This window comes from Rhinatrema bivittatum, chromosome 2 (genome assembly GCF_901001135.1).
Source record: "Rhinatrema bivittatum chromosome 2, aRhiBiv1.1, whole genome shotgun sequence".
NCBI lineage: Eukaryota > Metazoa > Chordata > Amphibia > Gymnophiona > Rhinatrematidae > Rhinatrema > Rhinatrema bivittatum.
In genome coordinates, this window is record NC_042616.1 from 737,315,713 (window position 1) to 737,336,113 (window position 20,401).

General features: G+C 42.0%; 1 protein-coding gene across 1 annotated transcript in view; it reads left to right on the forward strand.

Annotated features, from left to right (window-relative positions):
- Positions 1-19,825, forward strand: part of TRHR (thyrotropin releasing hormone receptor) — a 62,051-nt gene extending 42,226 nt beyond the window's left edge. The window contains exon 3 of the mRNA XM_029592717.1: positions 19,400-19,825. Within this exon, the coding sequence (XP_029448577.1) occupies positions 19,400-19,825 (426 nt within the window). The remainder of the gene's footprint in view (positions 1-19,399) is intronic.
- Positions 19,826-20,401: the final 576 nt, after the last annotated feature.

Here is a 20,401-nt window from a genome sequence, read left to right on the forward strand (position 1 = left end):
TGGTAAAAAGTAAGAAATTGTAATAAAGTTTAATATCAATATGAGCAAATGACGATAGATGATTACATATTACTCTGCTTTGTAAGCTGATTAAGGCTTGCGGCCCATTGCGAGGCGAGAGGCCGCGGATTGAAATTTCAAAGCAAAGATCGTTTATGATATCGTCATTTGCCTTTAATTAGTTGAAGGTCTGTGGATTGGACTGTTGATCCTTTTCCCTCTCTTTTTGTTCTTGATTATATTAGAGAGGTGTTCTGCTTCTTTGTTTGTTGGTAACAAAACATGCCATAAACCTTAGCTTTCTTCTGATATGAATACTTGTGGCTAACTTACTTTACCCCTGATTTCAATGTTCAGGCGATTCCTCTGTTTACCTCTGATGCATGTTCCACCTGGAGTGCTGGAGAGCTTGGCAAGGGAGAGGTTCGAATCCTGGCTTGGCTGGCAGAGCGGGCAGGGCTGATTCTCATCCTTTGGGATATCAGGGTGATCTGGTCAGTCTTGGAACCTCCTTTTACTTCCAGGGACACCTCAGCACGATTCTCATTCTCAGGGTTTTCTCCCAGGGTTTGTGTTCAGGATTTGGGCTCCTCTGAGGTGTCCATGCCTTGCATTGCTGCTCCCTTTTTGGCTTCTTGCACATGGTCACATTTTACATTGGGAGTAGGTCAGTGTAACTTGATCTAGGTAGCAGCTATAGGCTACTTTAGAAGATGTTGTAGTGTGATTTGTGTGGTTTCCTTGCCAACTTTTCCTGCTTGTGATTTGACAAGGCTGTGAAGTCACATAGGCAAGAGTTGGTTCCTGTAGTTATCTGTTGTTTTATTGCTCAGCAGTACACAGTCATAGACTTCAATGGACCATAAAATTGAATGGGCAGCAAACAAATGAGACAAACATTTTCATCTCAGTTTTTGGATGCCTTATAATCATTTTGGGGAGTCACAAGTTATAAAAAAATATGCTCATTGGTCATGTTTTACACATTCATTTCAAATGAATGCACATTCCTAAAATGTAAGTTTCATACGATTTTGATCATCTGGCTACTTTGGCAGAGTAGGGGTAACTGGACTGTAAATGATGTTTTTATGGAAAGAAGAGCAGCTTTGGGAAAAATGTATTCTATTTGTTTCATAGAAATATGTGTGGCTCCAGCTTTGACATTGTATTAGAGCATGGGAGATTGTCTTTTTACAGTTGCATAATCAGGCCTAAATTTATTTTCCTAATAAATAACAAAAGTCAGGGCCAAAATTTGACCAAATTGACCTTAATTTTTTATAAATATCCTCCTCATATTTACCTTGGTAGAATACCTTGGCTAAAAACTGCTCCCATTAGAGAAGCTAAAAATATGTTCAGGTTTTTACATCATGCATAGCTTTAGCCATGGTAATAAGAGGCATTTATAGGGGGATAGGGGTGTTAAGGTTGTGAGAATTAAACAGCCTGCATACATTTGATTTCCGAATGCACACATGCCATTTTACTTTCAATCAGCCACTTGCACAGATATGAGGTACAAATGTATGAAGATCTTTTTAGTGTACAGACCTTATAGGCAGTTTTTAAAGGGATGCTATCTGGATAGTTCATGTGCTGAAAGTGCCCATGCTTTTTGGCATCACCATGTGCTATTCAAAATTAAAAGCTTTCTGTTCTCATCCCTCACTATATAGTAACATAGTAACGATGGCAGAAAAGACCAAATGGTCCATCCAGTTTGCTCTGCAAGCTTCTTATGGTAGTATCTGCCACGCCATGCAGGTTACCCCAATGTTTCTCTTAAGAGTAGTAACTGCCGCTCATTGCAGTTATCCCCAAGCCTTATGATAAGGGTAGAAATATTTACAATCAAAGCCAAGCAACTGTCAAGCCCATAAAAACTTACTGATAGCAACATTTTTACTGGGTAAGCAGCCTTCTTGAAAATTCAGACAGTGCTGCTTGATGTGCTTTGCTTTTGGACTTGGCAAAAAAAACAGTCCTATGCTTTTTTTGCCCTTATATCCATACCATAAACATTTGGGGCTTGTATTGGTTGTCATCTGAATCTAATTCTCCTTTTTTCCCTCACTGTCAAAGCAGAGAGTGATGCTGCAGTTTCATCAAAAGCATCAAAAGCATACCGTCTGTTAAAGCTAATAACCACTGCACTGTGAATGTTACCTTTATGCTTATCAGTATCGCAGACCATAAAATTCAAGACCCTCAGTGGTTGTTGTCTGAATCCAATTCACCATGCCCTCCCTCCCCCTCCCCCCCCACAGTCGCTGCAATATTAGACTGGAAAATTGGGCATCAAAATGTCAGATGAAATTTAATGTGGATAAGTGCAAGGTGATGCATATAGGGAAAAATAACCCATGCTATAGTTACACAATGTTAGGATCCATATTAGGTGCTACAACCCAAGAATGAGATCTGGGCGTCATAGTGGATAACACATTGAAATCGTCGGTTCAGTGTGCTGTGGCAGTCAAAAAAGCAAACAGAATGTTGGGAATTATTAGAAAGGGAATGGTGAATAAAATGGAAAATGTCATAATGCCTCTGTATCGCTCCATGGTGAGACCGCACCTTGAATACTGTGAATAATTCTGGTCGCCGCATCTCAAAAAAGATATAGTTGCGATGGAGAAGGTACAGAGAAGGGCTACCAAAATGATAAGGGGAATGGAACAGCTCCCCTATGAGATAAACTAAAGAGGTTAGGACTTTTCAGCCTGGAGAAGAGATGGCTAAGGGGGGATATGATAGAGGTGTTTAAAATCATGAGAGGTCTAGAACAGGTAGATGTGAATCGGTTATTTACTCTTTCGGATAATAGAAAGACTAGGGGGCACTCCATGAAGTTGCATGTGGCACATTTAAAACTAATCGGAGAAAGTTCTTTTTTACTCAACGCACAATTAAACTCTGGAATTTGTTGCCAGAGGATGTGGTTAGTGCAGTTAGTATAGCTGTGTTTAAAAAAGGATTGGATAAGTTCTTGGAGAAGTCCATTATCTGCTATTAATTAAGTTGACTTAGAAAATAGCCACTGCTTTTACTAGCAACGGTAACATGAAATAGACTTAGTTTTTGGGTACTTGCCAGGTTCTTATGGCCTGGATTGGCCACTGTTGGAAATAGGATGCTGGGCTTGATGGACCCTTGGTCTGACCCAGTATGGCATGTTTTTATGTTCTTATGTTGCATAAGAAACATCAAGCCTTATTGGTTAAGGGTAGTAATGCCTTCTGTTAAGGGTAGTAGCTGCCACTGAGCACGTTACCTCCATGCACCCTTTTCTTCATTTCCATCCTCTAGCCTTTACGGATTCACGGTGTTTATCCCATACACCTTTGAATTCTTTGACTGTTTTTGTCTTCACTATGTCCACTGGAAGGGCATTCCAGGCATCCACCACCTTCGCCATGAAGAAATATTTCCTGATATTTGTACTGAGTTGTCCCCCCTGGAGTTTCATTTCATGACCTCTAGTTCTACTGTTTTCAATGGAAAAGGTTTGAAGTTCGTGCATCATTAAAATGTTTCAGGTACCTGAAGGTCTGTATCATATCTCCCCTGCTCCTCTACTCTTCTTTGGAATAAAAATTTATATCCTAAGTCTTCTCCTCATATGTTTTATGATTGAGACCTCACACCATTTTGGTCACCCTTATATGGACTGCCTCCATCCCCTCTTTATCCTTTTTGAGATACAGGCTCCAGAACTGAACACAGTACTCCAGGTGAGCCTAACCAAGGACCTGTACAAGGGCATTATCACTTCCTTTTTCTTACTGGTTATTCCTCTGTCTATGCAACTCAGCATTCTCCTGGCTTTAGCTATCACCTTGTCACATTGCTTCACCTCAGATCACCAGATACTATCACCCCTTAGTCCATGTACATAAGTCTTTCACACCCTATCACATACAGCAATTCTGGATTATATTATCCAAGATACTTGACTCTGTACTTCTTGGCATTGAATCCCATTTACCAAATTTTCAACTAGAGATGTGCTTCGTTTATCACGAATTAGGCAATTTCAATGAAATTGCCTAATTCGTCGTTGGTCGGGGGCCCCGAACCCTGAAACTGATTTTCACCGAATTACAAGGAAAATTAGTTTTTTGGGTTTGTACGGGGGGAGGGGCATATTTTATTTTTTTAAATAAAAAAACCACCCCCAAGCATTAAGATTTACTGTAATACAACCCCCCCACCACCATCCCTATCCCTCCCCAAGACTTACTAACAACCCTGGTGGTCCAGCGGGTCCCACAAGGGATTTCTCCCTCCATGCCGTTGGGCTTTTGGGCCTGCCTCGCATCAAAATGGCTCCGATAGCCTTTGAACTACTGTCACAGGGGCTACCGGTGCCATTGGTCAGCCCCTGTCACGTGGCCATCGGTGCCATCTTGTGCTCCTACCATGTGACAGGGGCTGACCAATGGCACCGGTAGCCCCTGTGACATAGTAAGGGCAAAGACTATTGGCATCATTTTGATTACTGGCAGCCGACGGCCCAAGTGCAGGAGATCGCTCCTCGACCCCTGCTGGACCACCAGGGACTTTTGGAAAGTCTTGGGAGACCCCCATGACCCCCACAAGACTTGCCAAAAGTCCAGCGGGGGTCCGGGAGCGACCTCCTGCACTCGGGCTGTCAGCTGCCAGTATTCAAAATGGCGCCGTTAGCCTTTGCCTTCACTATGTGACAGGGGCTACTGGTGCCATTGGTCAGCCCCTGTCACATGGTAGGAGCACAAGATGGCACCAGCCATCCATTGCTCCTACCATGTGATGGGGCTGACCAATGGCACTGGTAGCCCCTGTGACATAGTAGGTCAAAGGCTATCGGAGCCATTTTAATGCGAGGCAGGCCAGACAGCCTGACAGCTCGGAGAGAGAAATTGCTCGCGGGACCCCACTGGACCACCAGGAATGTTAGTAAGTCTTGGGGAGGGATTGGGATGGTGGGGGGGGGGGGTTGTATTTAATATATTATAGTAAATTTTAATGCTTGGGGTGGGTTTTTTTTTAGCTTCGTTTTCCCGTGTCGTTTTTTGGGCCTGTTTTGTTTTTCCCCGTTTAGCTTTTTGTTCGTTTTTCCAAAAAACGAACTAAGGATAAACAAACTTTACCCCGAAGCGTCCGACTCAAAAAAACAACCCGGTAGAAAAAAACGAAGCTCATCTCTATCTTCAACCACTCTTCAAACTTTCTTAAATCACTTTTCATTCTCACTTTTCCTTCAGGTACATCCACTCTGTTGCAAATCTTAGTATGATCCATAAATAGACAAACTTTACCTTCAATCACTTCTGCAATGTCACTCACAAAGATATTGAACAGAACCTGTCCCAAAACCTATCCCTGAGGAACTCCACTTAACATGGTTCTCTCTTCAGAGTAATTTTACCATTTCAAACTGTCTCCTATCAATCAAGAAGTTTGTAATCCACACCACCCTCTTGGCGCTCACTCCCAAGCTTCTCATTGTATTCACAAGTCTCCTACGCAGGACCATATCAAAACCTTTTCTGAAATCTAAGTAGCTCACATTGAGCACTCTTCCTCAATCCAATTCTCTAGTCACCCCATGAAAACAATCTCCCTTCTCCTGCCTATCTCTAGCTACAAAGATTTCTGCTAGAATCATATGTGTTTGGAATGTGACAATTGTAAGAAATATAGAACATTATCTGTACAATAAATAATTTCAAACTTCAAAGATCTTTGCCTGAAGATTGATTAAGAAGAAGAAAAGTTAGCTGTCTGGAGGAGGTAAATTCATGTATTTCTTATTGAGCCAGCACAGATCTATTCCTTCCCTTTTCCTGTCCTCTCTGTCCTTCCTTAACAAGTTATAGCCTGGGATAGCCATACGCTAATCATGAGAATCAGTGAACCATGTCTCCATAACAGCAACAATATCCAAGTCCACCTCCACCCTTAGGGCCTACAGATTTGCATTTTTATTGCCCAGACTACGAGCATTTGTTGTCATAGCTTTCCAGCTGCTTTTCCTAATCATCCTCTTTTTTGAACTGATTGATATTGTTACTTTCTCTTCACATTTCCTGTATTACTTGAGGGTGACATGCCAATTTCACTAGCCACCTCTTTCCACCCCTGCTCCCTAATTTAAATGCCCGATAATGTATGATCTGAATTTTTCACTTAGCATCCTCTTTCCTGCCATAGTCTATATAATCTTTTATTGCTCCATACATGGCCCCAGCCTCCAATGTATCCAAAATCACTTTCCTTACACCAGGTTTTGAACCAGGAATTGAAATTATCTTTATGGCATAGCCTTTCCTTTCACTTTCTATGACAGGTAATACTTCTGAAAAAGCAGTTGTCTTTGCCATTTGTTTAATCTTCTTCCCTAGATTTTGGAAATCTTTCTGTACTTTATGGACACATATTCCAGTGAGGTTATTGGTCCCCAGATGGATGATAACATTGATATCAGAGTCCTTACTTTCTTCTGTAACTGCTTTGACCACCTGGCATGCATTTATATTAGCTGAGGATCCTGGAAGGAATTTAACTGTTGTGTCCGCATCAAAATGAGTTCCCAAATTGGTTCTTCTTTTATGATATTTGATCATGTTGAAGAGTTTCTGGATGCAATGAGTGACTACTTCCCTTTCAGACATCACATCATATTCTATTGATGGGGCTTCTTCATTTTCCAATACAAAAAATGTATTATATAAGGATAACAGTGAGAAGAGTGAGTGTCTTTTCATCACAGGCCTTATTCTACCAGGGCCCACTGTTATCCAAGTATTCCTGGGTTTCTGAATCTTGGATGTCTGGCGTCTCTGTGGAAGTGAGGGCAGATACATAGAATGCTTCAAAGTTGAGGAAATCAGGTGTCTCAGAATCCCAGATCTTGTTCTACAAGAGCCCACAGTAAACTATTCATGCCTGTGTTTTCTGAATGCACTGTGGAAGCTGGGAGAGGTATTCTGGATGCTGAAAGGAAGGGGAGGTTATTTGAAATTTGAACAATTTCTCTTTCAGATGAATTAGCTCCTTATTCATGGCAGATAGCTGAAGGCAATTTGGACAATCCTTAATTCTCCAAATGATAGGTCTTGGGACATAAGCACCACAATTGTTGCACTGAATAAAGGACATTTTGCTAATAGTGACTCATAAACAAGTTGTGAGATTGGTACTTCAGCCCTATATTATTCACTTAACCTAAATCTTTAGAAGGAAGAACTATTTAAGAAGGAAACACTCTAGGGGTGGGAGAGAGAGGGAGAGAATTAACAGCCCATCTTTTGAATTCTATCTCTAACTAGATTCTAGTAGTGCCTTGGATACCCCTTGCTGAACAATTGTTACACACCACCACCCAGAGCCCTGTATTTCTCTCTTAAAAACACACAGGGAATTTAAAATAATAACTAGCAAAGATAATACCCCCTAGAAAACAAGATGTTCAAGACGCCAGCAACACATATGACCGAATAAGAAAGAGATAAAATCAATATTTGTTGGAGAATGTTTTTTTTATTAATCTGCCACACAAGACAGAAAGCAAAAAAGCAGAAATAATCAATATCTATTGGTAAAACAATAATCCTGAAAAACATACAGGAACAGAATCAAAGCAGCAGAGATAAAAGCAATATATAGTAGGAAAATAAAGAATAACATTATATTAAATTAGACTTTTTAAACTTAGCAAAGCAATATGCATATTCCATGCATATTTGTCTTCCCATTCCCTCCTCACCTTCTCAAGCACCCACCAAGCTGCATTCTGTTTCCCTAGCTTTTTCCTTTTTGCACCCACTCTGTAGAATAAGTGATTATCTGACATCCAAAAGTTTCTCTCTCTCCTAATTTTCCAGTCCAAACAAGCCCCAATTTTTAAAACTAGCTTTTTCCTAAGCCTACTGTTTTCTGCTCATTATTCCCTTAGTCCATTTCACTTTAACAAGGTACTTACAGTTTAGTATATTCCAGCCTAAATGTATTTTATCTCCTTTTTTGTAGAGTGCCTTGACTAGGAAGCCCAATAAATATCAGTTATAATATTCACTTATTTTGTCTATAAAATTTAATCAAACATATTTCAGAGTAGTGTAGTGATTAAACTTTACATGTTACGATGTACTTTATTCTCAGTATTTGAATATATTCTTTCCTGTGCTTAATTTCCTATTAACAACATATCTGAAATTCTTAAATTACATTGACATTGTTTTGTCATTACCTTGATATCCAAACAAGGCTTCTAGAGTTTTAAAATGGAATACCGGTTCCATTTTGACACTATAATGGGATCTCTGTAGACCTGCAGTGAAATTAGTGTGCTGAAATTAGTTTCAATTGTTTTGACATCTCACAAGGATACCATTGATAGAACTGTTTTGTAGTTATAGTTCTATATGTTAAAACAAGTATGCTGCTTTGCTTATAACATAGTTCATATGAATAAATCAGGATAACAAACCACAGCTATAGATAAACTAAACAGTGATGCTCCAAGGCAATGGGTAAAAATGAGCTTATAATATAGTAACATGACATAACATGGTACATGAACAATATAGTATATAGGCTATAAAGCATCTCAAATGGAGGTTCAAAAATTATACAACACTCATTAATAATATACGGTAAATAAACCACCTATTATTTACAAAATATTTCCTAAACCACCATTTGGGACGCTTTTTAACCCACATATAGTTCACTTTTGTTTTAGTTTTTGGCCAAGAATGATACTTCTAATGGCCAAAAATGTTTTGGTTATTCAGAGCAAGCTGCTACATCTGTTATTTCATTCAAAGCTTCCACATCTAGGGGTAGATTTTTTTTAAAAAGCGCGATCGCGTACTTTTGTTTGCGCAGCAGGCGCAAACAAAAGTATGCTGGATTTTATAAGATACGCGCATAGCCGCACGTATCCTCTAAAATCCTGGATCGGCGCGCGCAAGGCTGCCGATTTTGGGCAGCCTGCGCGCGCCGAGCCGCGCAGCCTGCCTCTGTTCCCTCCGAGGCCGCTCCAAAATCGGAGCGGCCTCGGAGGGAACTTCCTTTCGCCCTCTCCTCACCTTCCCCTCCCTTTCCCTATCTAACCCATCCCCCCGGCTGTATCTAAACCCCCCCCCCTTACCTTTGTCCCTAGATTTACGCCTGCGAGAAGCAGATGTAAATCTACGCGCGCCAGCGGACTGCTGGCGTGCCGTCTTCTGACCCGAGGGCTGGTCCGGAGGCCTGGACCACGCCCCCGGGCCAGTGCCACGCCCCCGGTCCCGCCCCGAAATGCCGCATCCCGTCCCGAAACGCCGCGTCATCTGGTCCCGCCCCCGACACGCCCCGACACGCCCCCTTCGAAAAACCCCGGGACCTACGCGCGTCCCGGGGCTCTGCGCGCGCCGGCGGCCTATGCAAAATAGGCGCGCCGGCGCACAAGGCCCTGCTCGCATAAATCCGGGCGGATTTACGCGAGCAGGGCTTTTAAAATCCGCCCGCTATTGTTTGATTCAAATTTTGATGACAGTATTGATTGGACATCCATTTCCTTGAGTCAAAAGATATTAATACACATAGAATTATACTCAGCCACTCTCCATAAATATTGTTGAGTGAAAAGAATACCATGTGGGTTAAGGATTTACAAAGAACCTTTATTTTTTTTGGATAATGCTGAATTTATAAATCATTGGAATGTCATATGACCTTATGCTATTGATTATTGAGGTTATTAATATGGGTGTTTTTCTGCCAACTGTGTTTGAAATCTATGGTAATCTCTTGAAGCTGTCCCGCCTGCTTTTATGAGCTGGCTTTTTCACCCATAAAATATGCTAACTAAATACCCATGTGAGTTTTATTACCATTTGAGAAATATTAGGTGTTTCATTTATATTATTAGTGAGTATAACAAAGTAGATGTATAATATCAGATAAGGACCAATATTTTCATCCAGCCTGCCCAGTTGTCTTCCTCACTGGCTCTCTATCACTTTGCATAGATGAGCATATAGATTCCTAAATTTAAACCAATACTATCTCCACCCTCTTCCATCTCTTTTACCCAAGCTCTCAACCCTTTTCTTAAATTTGACTTCTATATTTGTTCCAAGCATGTTCAAATTCCATTACAGTGCTGGCCACCACTCCTTCTACTAATAGGCCATGTTAGACATTGTCACCTTCCTTTATGGTTCTTACAAGTACCATAACAAATTCAATACCTGGGTCCCCTCCCATGTTTTAGCACCAGCTTCCTAACAAGCTAAGCAGCCACTAAAACTAGCAAGGCTGTTGTCCTAAACATCTGATTGCCCCATACTCATTGATGATAAGTTTCTAACCACAGCCACTCCATTCAGATTACCCCAATATTCTTTGAAGCCTAATGCAACCATACCACTTAGGATTGTAGCAAAGGATACTTCATGGAGGTTACCCCTGCATTCATAGAAGCTTGATGTATCCATACCACCACTTTATGTCCATATGAATGTATTCATATTTATTTTTATTTATTTATATGATTTATTCTGCTTTTTGATGGATTACATTTAGGTACAGTGGGTATTTCCCTATCCCCCAGAGGATTACAATCTGTTTTGTACCTGAGGCAATTGTTGCGATGGAGGTGGACCCTTGGGCCGAGGTGGGGTTGATGCAACCCGTAGGTAGGGACCTACAGGTCCCCATCATCGGCAGGCATAGTGGGCTGATGAACGGAGGCCAGCTGGCGCTTCACCAGTACCAGCCCTCATTGCCCACGGGTTGAGCCTTTTGGGTGCCGGGGCCGGCTGGACTTAAGTGGGCCTCCATATTTCATCGTCAATTAAGAGATTGAGGTCAGTCCAGAGACAGCAGGAGAGAGAAGGTACAGTCCCGGAGACCTGGGCACCAAAGAAACAAAGTCAGACAGGGGGCGCGCGAGCAAAAGCAGGCCGAAGCCTGAATATGCCAAGCCCAGGAACTTAGGCTGAAGAGGTGTTGGGGAACAAGCTTGAGTCAGGGCTGGTGGCTATCTGGAAGCAGTGGCAAGCAAGGCTGAGGTCTGGTCATGGAGAAAGGCAATGGATTAGTCAGGCAATGCAGAGGTCTGAGTCTGGAAAGAGGCAACAACGTAGTCAGGCATCGCAGAGGTCTGGGTCTGGAAAGAGGAAACGACGTAGTCAGGCAAAGCAGAAGTCCGGTCTTGGAGAGAGTCAACAGCGTGGTCAGGTAAAGCAGTCAAAGTCTGTGTAGGCAATCCAAGGAAAGCTGAAGAGCAGGAATGTAGGAGCAAAGGATTCAGGAACCAGGATCAGCGAGGAACAGGAACACAGGAGCGAGATGAATCTCTCAGGAGGCAACGAGTACTCAACCAGCAAGGAGACCTGTTGCAAAGGCAAAGCTAGGGAGCGGAGCCCGGCCTTAAGTACCGATGCTCCGCTGACATCATCATCTGGGGCCACGGCTCGGTTCCCACCGCGGGCTCTACTTAAGCTTCAATGATGCGTGTGCACCTAGGGAGGGGCACGGCGCCGAGTAGCAGCATCTCTCTGCGGGCCAAGCAGAGAGGCCCGACGTGGAGCAGTGGAAGTGGTAGCTGGACCGGGAGCACAAGGGTCTGAAGCTGAGATGGAGGCACCAGGGGTGGCCCGAGGATGGAGCTGGCGGCCTACTGCCACCAGGGACGAGGAACCAGGCACTGGAGTTACTGCAGAGAGGTGAGGGGGCCATACCGTGGGTCTGCCTCAGACGGCACATGTAATAGCAATGGAGGTTAAAGTGAATTGAACCCTGATTTCCCTGGTTCTTAGCCCATTGTCTAAATTTATTCTCCTTTCTTTGACTCTGTAAAGTTCCATATGACTGAACAAACACTAAAGTTCCTGTTTTCATTTCTCCTACCTGCACCCCTCTACCTGTCCTTACCACTGTTTGACTCAAGCATGTTTTTTTTTTTTACTTTTAAGTTAATGTGTTTAACAATTACATACCAGTATAAATTGACTTGGAAAAAATGTACACATTACAAAAGAGTAAACTAAAGCTAACAAAACCAGGTAAACCAAATAACAAGGAAACAAATATATTAGTGAACTTATAAGAGGCTAAAACATATTGGGGAACTAAGGGAAATGCCTGGGATCAGCATTAGGAAAAAGAAACCTTAAAAAAAAATAAAAAAACAGAGGAAACACCTGGATATCACTTAACATTACTAAAAGTCCCAATCCTCATCATATCTTAGAGAAGGTAGTATTGCATGCTAGATTTCCTAGAGTAAATGGAAAAACATCAATTGAGAGGGCTGAAAGAAAATGTACTTAACATTAGAAATCACTAATAAACATGTACATGGATAACGAAGAAAAAAAAAAGAAGCGCTAAGAGCAACTGCCTCCAGGTGCATAGCCAAAATTTTCTGTTTCTTCTTTTCTTGAGTTTTCCTACATAAGTCAGGAAATATCCATACTTTAGAAGACATAAATAAAGCCTGACAATTTTGGGGAAAAGCCATAGAATCAAGTCCTTGTCTTGAGGAAATATAAATATAACAAGAAGTGTTGCTCTATGGGATGTATCCACCATTGATCTTTCTAATACCCCAGAGAGGTCCAAGACTTGCCAAAAGTCCAGCGGGGGTCCGGGAGCGACCTCGTGCATGCCGGCCGGCCGATGCCCTCACTATGTGTGACATAGTGAGGGCAAAGGCGATCGGCGCCATTTTGAGTATTGGCATCTGACGGCTGGCGTGTAGGAGGTCGCTCCTGGACCCCTGCTGGACTTTTGGCAAGTCTTGTGGGGGTCATGAGGCCCCCCAAAGCTGGCCAAAAGTCCCTGTGGGTCCAACGAGGGTCCTGGAGCGACCTGCCGTCTGATGCCAGGACTCAAAATGGCGCCGATAGCCTTTGCCCATACTATGTCACAGGGGCTACCGGTGCCATTGGTCAGCCCCTGTCACATGGTAGGAGCACAAGATGGCACCGGTGACCATGTGACAGGGGCTGACCAATGGCACCAGTAGCCCCTGTGACAAAGGCTATCGGCGCCATGATGAAAAACCAGCACCGAGGGTGTGAGTGAGTTCCCGGACCCCCTGCTGGACCACCAGTGAGTTTTGGTAAGTCTTGCGGGGGTCAGGCGGGTGGGGGGTTGTAGTTAATTTTAATTTTAGCTGGGACAGGAATTTAACTCGCCATAGTAACGTATTGACAGATTGACAACTTATGGAATTCTCCATACTTCCGCATGAAACGGAATTGACCCCCCACGAATACGTATCACGAATGCAACGAAAACTTTTTGGCTGCACATCCCTAGATGATATACAGCCTAAGGCCTGGAAAGAGGCTAATATGAAAAATTGCCAAGGAAAAGTCCTTGCTCACCAATAATGAGCTGCGCTTAAGACAGAGCAGTTCATGTCAGTGCATAGACTTTCAACCAGCTGGTCTCCCCGAGGGCTCGGCGCACACAAGGTGCACTAGTGTGCACCCCCTTGCTCACGCCAACCCATGATTTTATAACATGCGTGCGGCTGCGCATGCATGTTATAAAATTGGGCGTACATTTGCGTGCGCTGGGTCGTGCACACAAATATACGCCGCGCACATATCTTTTAAAATCTGCCCCAGAGGTAATAAACTAGGGAAACATTTAGAGACAGAGGGTGTGTATCAAACACAGGTACAATTAAGGTAAGACATAACTGGTTAGGTTAGAGGGAATTGGTCAGGACATTTCTGGTTATCAGACTCATGACGAACTGGAGTTTTCTGTTAGACCGTAGGCATTTGTGAATAGCCTTGTTTTTAACTTGCTCTTAAAATTTTAATGTCTGTTATTGTTTGCAGATCCTCTGGCAAAGAGTTCCATAGTTTTGGGCCAGTGACGGATATTGCTCTTTCTCTTGTTTGCGTTAGATGAGAGTTTCTTATGGTCAGGATTTCTAGGAGGCCTTTGTTTTGTGATCTGAGCGTTCATGGTGGAATATATGGTTTAAATGTTATTCCCATCAGATCATTCTTCAGATAAATGTTATTGAATATTATTGTAAGTACTTTGTAGATTATTCTTGATTATACAGGGAGCCAATGTAGAGCGATCAGAATTGGGGTGTTGTAGTCGTATTCCCTTCTTCTGGACAGTAGTCTAACTGCAGCATTTTGCATTGGTTGCAGAGGTTTTAGGTGACTAGTCAGAAGTCCCAGAAGTAGGGAATTACAAGTAAGCAAGATTTGAGAATATTAGTGATTGTAATACCATGCTGAAATCTTCTGTGTTTAATAGAGCATTTCAATCTCTCAGGATTCACAACTTGTAGATACCTGATTTGATCAGTTTGCTATTGTGGGCTTTCATCGTTAAGTTTTCATCAATTTGAACTCCTAGATCTCTCACTTGAGTTGCCTGGATTAATTGGCAATTTCCGAGATCTATACCTGTTGGAATAGATTTTGGTGGGTTTCTGCTCAGCCAAATTATTTCTGGGGGTTTTTTTTTAATTCATCGATAGTTTCATTTGTGCAAGGTTTTCTTTTATTGTGACCATATATTCAGAGATAAGTGTTACTGTTTTTTCAAATGATTTTGTAAGTGGGATATAGAATTACAGATCATCAGCATATAGAAAGAATTTTATTCCTAGGTCTCTTAGTAATATGCACAAGGGCAGCATGTATATGTGAAATAGGGTTGCAGAAAGTGCTGATCCTTGTGGAATGCCTGTTGAGCATTAGAATGTGTTTGGATAAATGATTGATGAGTTTAATTTGGAAAGATCTGTTTGCCAGGAATGAGGTGAAACAATTAAATACATTTCCTTTGATCCCAATGTTTGTCAACTGCTGGCAAAGTAGATTATGGTCATCAGTATCAAAGGCTGATGTGAGATCAATCAGCACTAGGCAGTATGATTTATTAGAGTCAAAACCTCAAAGAATGGGGTCAGTTAAGGATTGTAGAAGAGTTTCCATTGAGCGATTTTTCCAAAATCCAAATTGGTTAGGATACAAGGTTTTATTGTCTTCTAGATGAGACTCTAATTGGGTAAGCACTGCTTTTTCTATAATTTTTTTCAATGAAGGTTAAGCTGGAGATTGGTCAGTAGTTGTCCCAATTGTCAGATCTTCCTAATTTATTCTTTAAGATTGGTTTTATAACTGCTTGTTTTAGAGCATGGGGCATATGTCCTTCTGCAAGGGCAAGGTTAACTATTTTTGTGATTGTAGGGACTATGGTTTGGTTTACTTGTTTCAGCGAAGAGGCAGGTATTAGGTCAAGAAGCTGAGTAGCTGGTTTTAGTTTAGTTATGATTTTGCTTATCTCCAGCTTCAAAACTGTGTCAAATGATGACCAGTTAACAAGTGCATTAAAGTTGTCTGATGTGTTAATAGTTAGTTTTCTATTCTTTGAGTTATTTAAAGCATAGTGTAGTAGGGCCTAGAGAAGGCAAGGCAAACAGCGACACACCTGAGAAAACATGGAGATGGTGCAACCAATAAGAACAATTTTGAAATCTAGAAGCACTAGCTAACAAGACCCTAGCAACTGAATAGTATTAAAAGTATTAGTGTACACACCAACAATTTCACTTCACAGACAGCCCAGGAAAGAGTTAAGTTACAAATATAAATAGAAAAGAATACACAGAAATATAAAGGCCTTTTGAAAACCATTATGAGACAGTTAATATTAATAGAACTAAAGAACAAAAGAGACAAAGAAAAAAACAAAGAACAGAACATAAAGGGAAAGTTAACAATTCCATACTTACCTGAAATAGTCTTCTGTATAGATCCAAAACCCTGCAGGAAAAAGAATACACAAAGAATCAAATTCTTATTTAAGTATAACAACTTAATTAAAATAATAAGTTTTAGTTAAGTTTAGAATTAATACATATCTGATAAAAGTACAATTGTAGTGTTTTCAGAACCGGTTCTGCAGAAAAGAAAAGGATAAGAATTAGATTTTGCTCATTCCATTTTGACATAATACCTACTTATTATACTTGTCAGCACATTTAATTATTGATTAATCTCCTTTGCAATACATTATTTTTAAAACTACTTGTCATCTCCTAACTTCCCTTTCCTCTTTCCCCTGTTCTCCCTTCCTACTGCTGGGAGACTAGATTGGGTGGGTCATGACCCCAGTACAATAAACAATAGGGGAGAGGGCTTCCCGCAGTGACCCCTTACAGGTAACATCGAGAGCCCACTTATTTTCATCATCACCGGCCTTAGACACCATAGCAGGAGGGGGCTCCACCGAAAGGCTGGTTTACATTGTACTGCAGATAGAGGACAAGGGATTAAAAAAAAAAGTCAGGAAGGCTGTGATGCTGGAAACGTATTCACTCAGGGGCAGATTTTATACAGTTGCGAGTGGGCATCCATGTGCGCACGCTACCCGGCGCGCACACATGGACGCCTGATTTTATAACATGCACGCGCAGGTGCACACATGTTATAAAATCGGGGGTTGTCATGCACTAGGAGTGCACAATTGTGCAACTTGTACCCCCCGACACCCACAGCCTTCCTCCATTCCCTACCAACAACCTAACCTCCCTTCCCCTCCCGCTCCCTATCCCTATCCTAAACCCCCCGACCTTTATTTTACCTGTTGTGCCTGCCTCTGGCCCCGCCCCCTCCCCACCCCTTTTTCGAAGCCCTGGGACATACGTGTGTCCCGGGAATTTACACACGTCGCCGGGCCTTTCTAAAATAGGCCCGGCACGTGTAACCCCTTGGATTTATGCGTGTAGGCTTTTTAAAATCTACTCAGTCTTTACAATAAAGACTTTAGATTTGGACACTAATATAGCAGTATGAGCATTTTATTTGGGCACTCAGCACACAGTGAACTAGGGATGTGAATCGTTTTAGGACGATTAAAATTATCGTCCGATAATTTTAATATCGTCTTAAACCGTTATGGAACACAATACAATACAGATTCTAACGATTTATCGTTATAAATCGTTAGAATCGTGAGCCGGCACACTAAAACCCCCTAAAACCCACCCCCGACCCTTTAAATTAAATCCCCCACCCTCCCGAACCCCCCCCCCAAATAACTTAAATAACCTGCGGGTCCAGCGGCGGTCCGGAACGGCAGCGGTCCGGAACGGGCTCCTGCTCCTGCATCTTGTCGTCTTCAGCCGGCGCCATTTTCCAAAATGGCGCCGAAAAATGGCGGCGGCCATAGACGAAAAAGATTGGACGGCAGGAGGTCCTTCCGGACCCCCGCTGGACTTTTGGCAAGTCTCGTGGGGGTCAGGAGGCCCCCCACAAGCTGGCCAAAAGTTCCTGGAGGTCCAGCGGGGGTCAGGGAGCGATTTCCCGCCGCGAATCGTTTTCGTACGGAAAATGGCGCCGGCAGGAGATCGACTGCAGGAGGTCGTTCAGCGAGGGTTCCGGCGCCTCGCTGAACGACCTCCTGCAGTCGATCTCCTGCCGGCGCCATTTTCCGTACGGAAAATGGCGCCGGCCATACGCGTATGGCCGGCGCCATTTTCCGTACGAAAACGATTCGCGGCGGGAAATCGCTCCCTGACCCCCGCTGGACCTCCAGGAACTTTTGGCCAGCTTGTGGGGGGCCTCCTGACCCCCACGAGACTTGCCAAAAGTCCAGCAGGGGTCCGGAAGGACCTCCTGCCGTCCAATCTTTTTCGTCTATGGCCGCCGCCATTTTTCGGCGCCATTTTGGAAAATGGCGCCGGCTGAAGACGACAAGATGCAGGAGCAGGAGCCCGTTCCGGACCGCTGCCGTTCCGGACCGCCGCTGGACCCGCAGGTTATTTAAGTTATTTGGGGGGGGGGGTTCGGGAGGGGGGGGGATTTAATTTAAAGGGTCGGGGGTGGGTTTTAGGGGGTTTTAATGTGCCGGTTTTTCGATTTTTCGATTTTTAACGATTTTTAACGATTTTTCACGATATTTTACCCCCCCAAACGGCAACAATACGATTCCCTCCCCCTCCCAGCCGAAATCGATCGTTAAGACGATCGAGGACACGATTCACATCCCTACAGTGAACAGAGATTACCCCTCTCCCAGGGATATCTAGAAGGATACCAGCCACCCCTGCACTGGGTCCTGAAAGGAACATTTCACCCCCAAGCCAAAGGATCCACATCCTGGAGAAAGGGGCACCAAAATGAGCTAGTCAGTGTTCCTTCCCCAAAGAACTTACAACTGAGTTTATGGCCCCACCCATACAGTTCATGCATGCCTGAATGGGGTTACACAAATATCTCAAACTGCTCTTTGTAGAATTTGTTTTCCAAACCTTGCATCTATTTAGTAGTTCTTTTCTGAATGGCTTCTATCCTTTCCGTATCTTTAAGAATGCATGGATTCAAGAACTGAACATGACATTCAACACAGGGCCTCATTTGTATCTTATACCATTTTTTTCTTGCTGATTATGCCTCTACTTTTTTGAATCCAGCATAATTTTAGTTTTCCCAATTATTTTCATATATTGACTGGCTACATTCAGGTCATGGGAAATTATTAACCCTAGATAACTTTCTTGTTTGACAATTTCCAATACTTATCATTCTAATTGAAATACAATAGCTATAGAAAGTCTGCACTAACTTGAACATTTTTACATTTCTGGTTACAAGAGTAAAGAGATGCTGGGCAGATGTTCAGCCACTACCACTTAGTCAAATAAGTTGAAACTTATCTGGCTAAGTGAAACTGAATATAGACCTTATTATTTATATATAATTGTTACACAATTTTAAATATTTTCATGTTTTTCTTCAGAATGATTGACATAAATATTGGTGAATCATGGAACTTAGCGATGAAAGTCTTTTTTATAATTGTATGCTACCAAAAATCAACAATTTGATAAGTTCACCACAAGTATTACAAGTAATCCAAAATAAGCATCATTAAAAAAACAGAATTCCAGATCTAAAGCACATGGTATTTTATTTACGTACTACAAAAACTTTCGATATTGAAGTAAGTCCCTTTTCACATGCGATCGCTTTGAAAAATGACCCCCTTAGCCAGATACAAACAAAAATCAGCAAAGGTAAGGCTTGCCCTGGACTTCTCCCAAACTGTTTCTATTTTAGCCAGCTAGAGTTTAGTCGGATAATTACTTTTCTGGCTCAAATCTATCCGGCTAAATGGTCCAATATTCAAAAAGTTGTCATTTAACTGGTTAACTTTTGAGTTATCTGGCTAAAAGTATTTTAATATGGACCTCATATTGTCTAGTATGCATATAATCTTTTGAAGTATGACAATAGTACCTGTAAGTTTCTAAATACAATATATTATTAAAATACATGAATGAGCTTGATACTATAATTTTAACTCTGTCCTTTAAATATGTAATGCAACTTTTCTAAATTTATTATCTTTGTGTTTTCTCCTACAGGTCACCAAGATGTTGGCTGTGGTCGTAATTCTGTTTGCATTTTTATGGATGCCTTACAGGACATTAGTTGTAGTAAACTCATTCTTGTCTAACCCTTACCATGAAAATTGGTTCCTGTTATTTTGCAGAATTTGCATTTACCTAAATAGTGCCATCAACCCTGTAATTTACAATCTAATGTCCCAGAAATTTAGAGCAGCTTTCAGGAAACTCTGCAAATGCAAGCAGAAAAGATCAGAAAAGCCCGCTAACTACAGTGTGGCCCTTAATTACAGTGTCATCAAAGAATCATCAAATGGAGGAAGCCCAGAACACTTCAGCACCGAGCTGGAAGATATTACAGTCACAGACACCTATTTGTCCACTACTAAGGTATCTTTTGATGATACCTGTTTTTCTTCTAAGGTAACATTTGGCAGAACCTAATGAAAGAAAGACCTACAAGGAACTGAGCTGAAGTATTTGTGGGGAATATTGTAGATATGTGCAAGCGCAGGATCTATTTATTTTGCATAGAATCATAGTAAAAGAAAAAGATCCTCCTTTTATGGGTATTTTTACCTATATGTTTCAGAAAGTGAATAACTACTTTGAAATAGTTACCTAAAATTCATGCTGTGCAGGGTGGGGAGGATAATTCAATGTCTCATTTCTAAATAGCGGATGGTCTAATTCTATTTACTATTTCTATTCACAAAAATACATCTGATTTTATAAAGGCTCAAAATGATCCTTGTTGCATGATTGACTGCTACAGTTATGCCATCTACCAATAGATAAGCATAATGGTGAGGATTTACATAATTACCTATAGTTTTTATATGGTGCTCTACCCAGAGTACCTTGATTCCTTGGTTGTATATAAACATTATCAAATGACCCTTTTTAAAAAATGTTTGGTTGCAGTATGGTTGCAGGAGGGCATTGTTATGGGATGATGCCACTTATCTGTGGTTGAAGGCACTCATTCTGCAGTTCAGAGCTTCAAGCATGCCAAGCAGT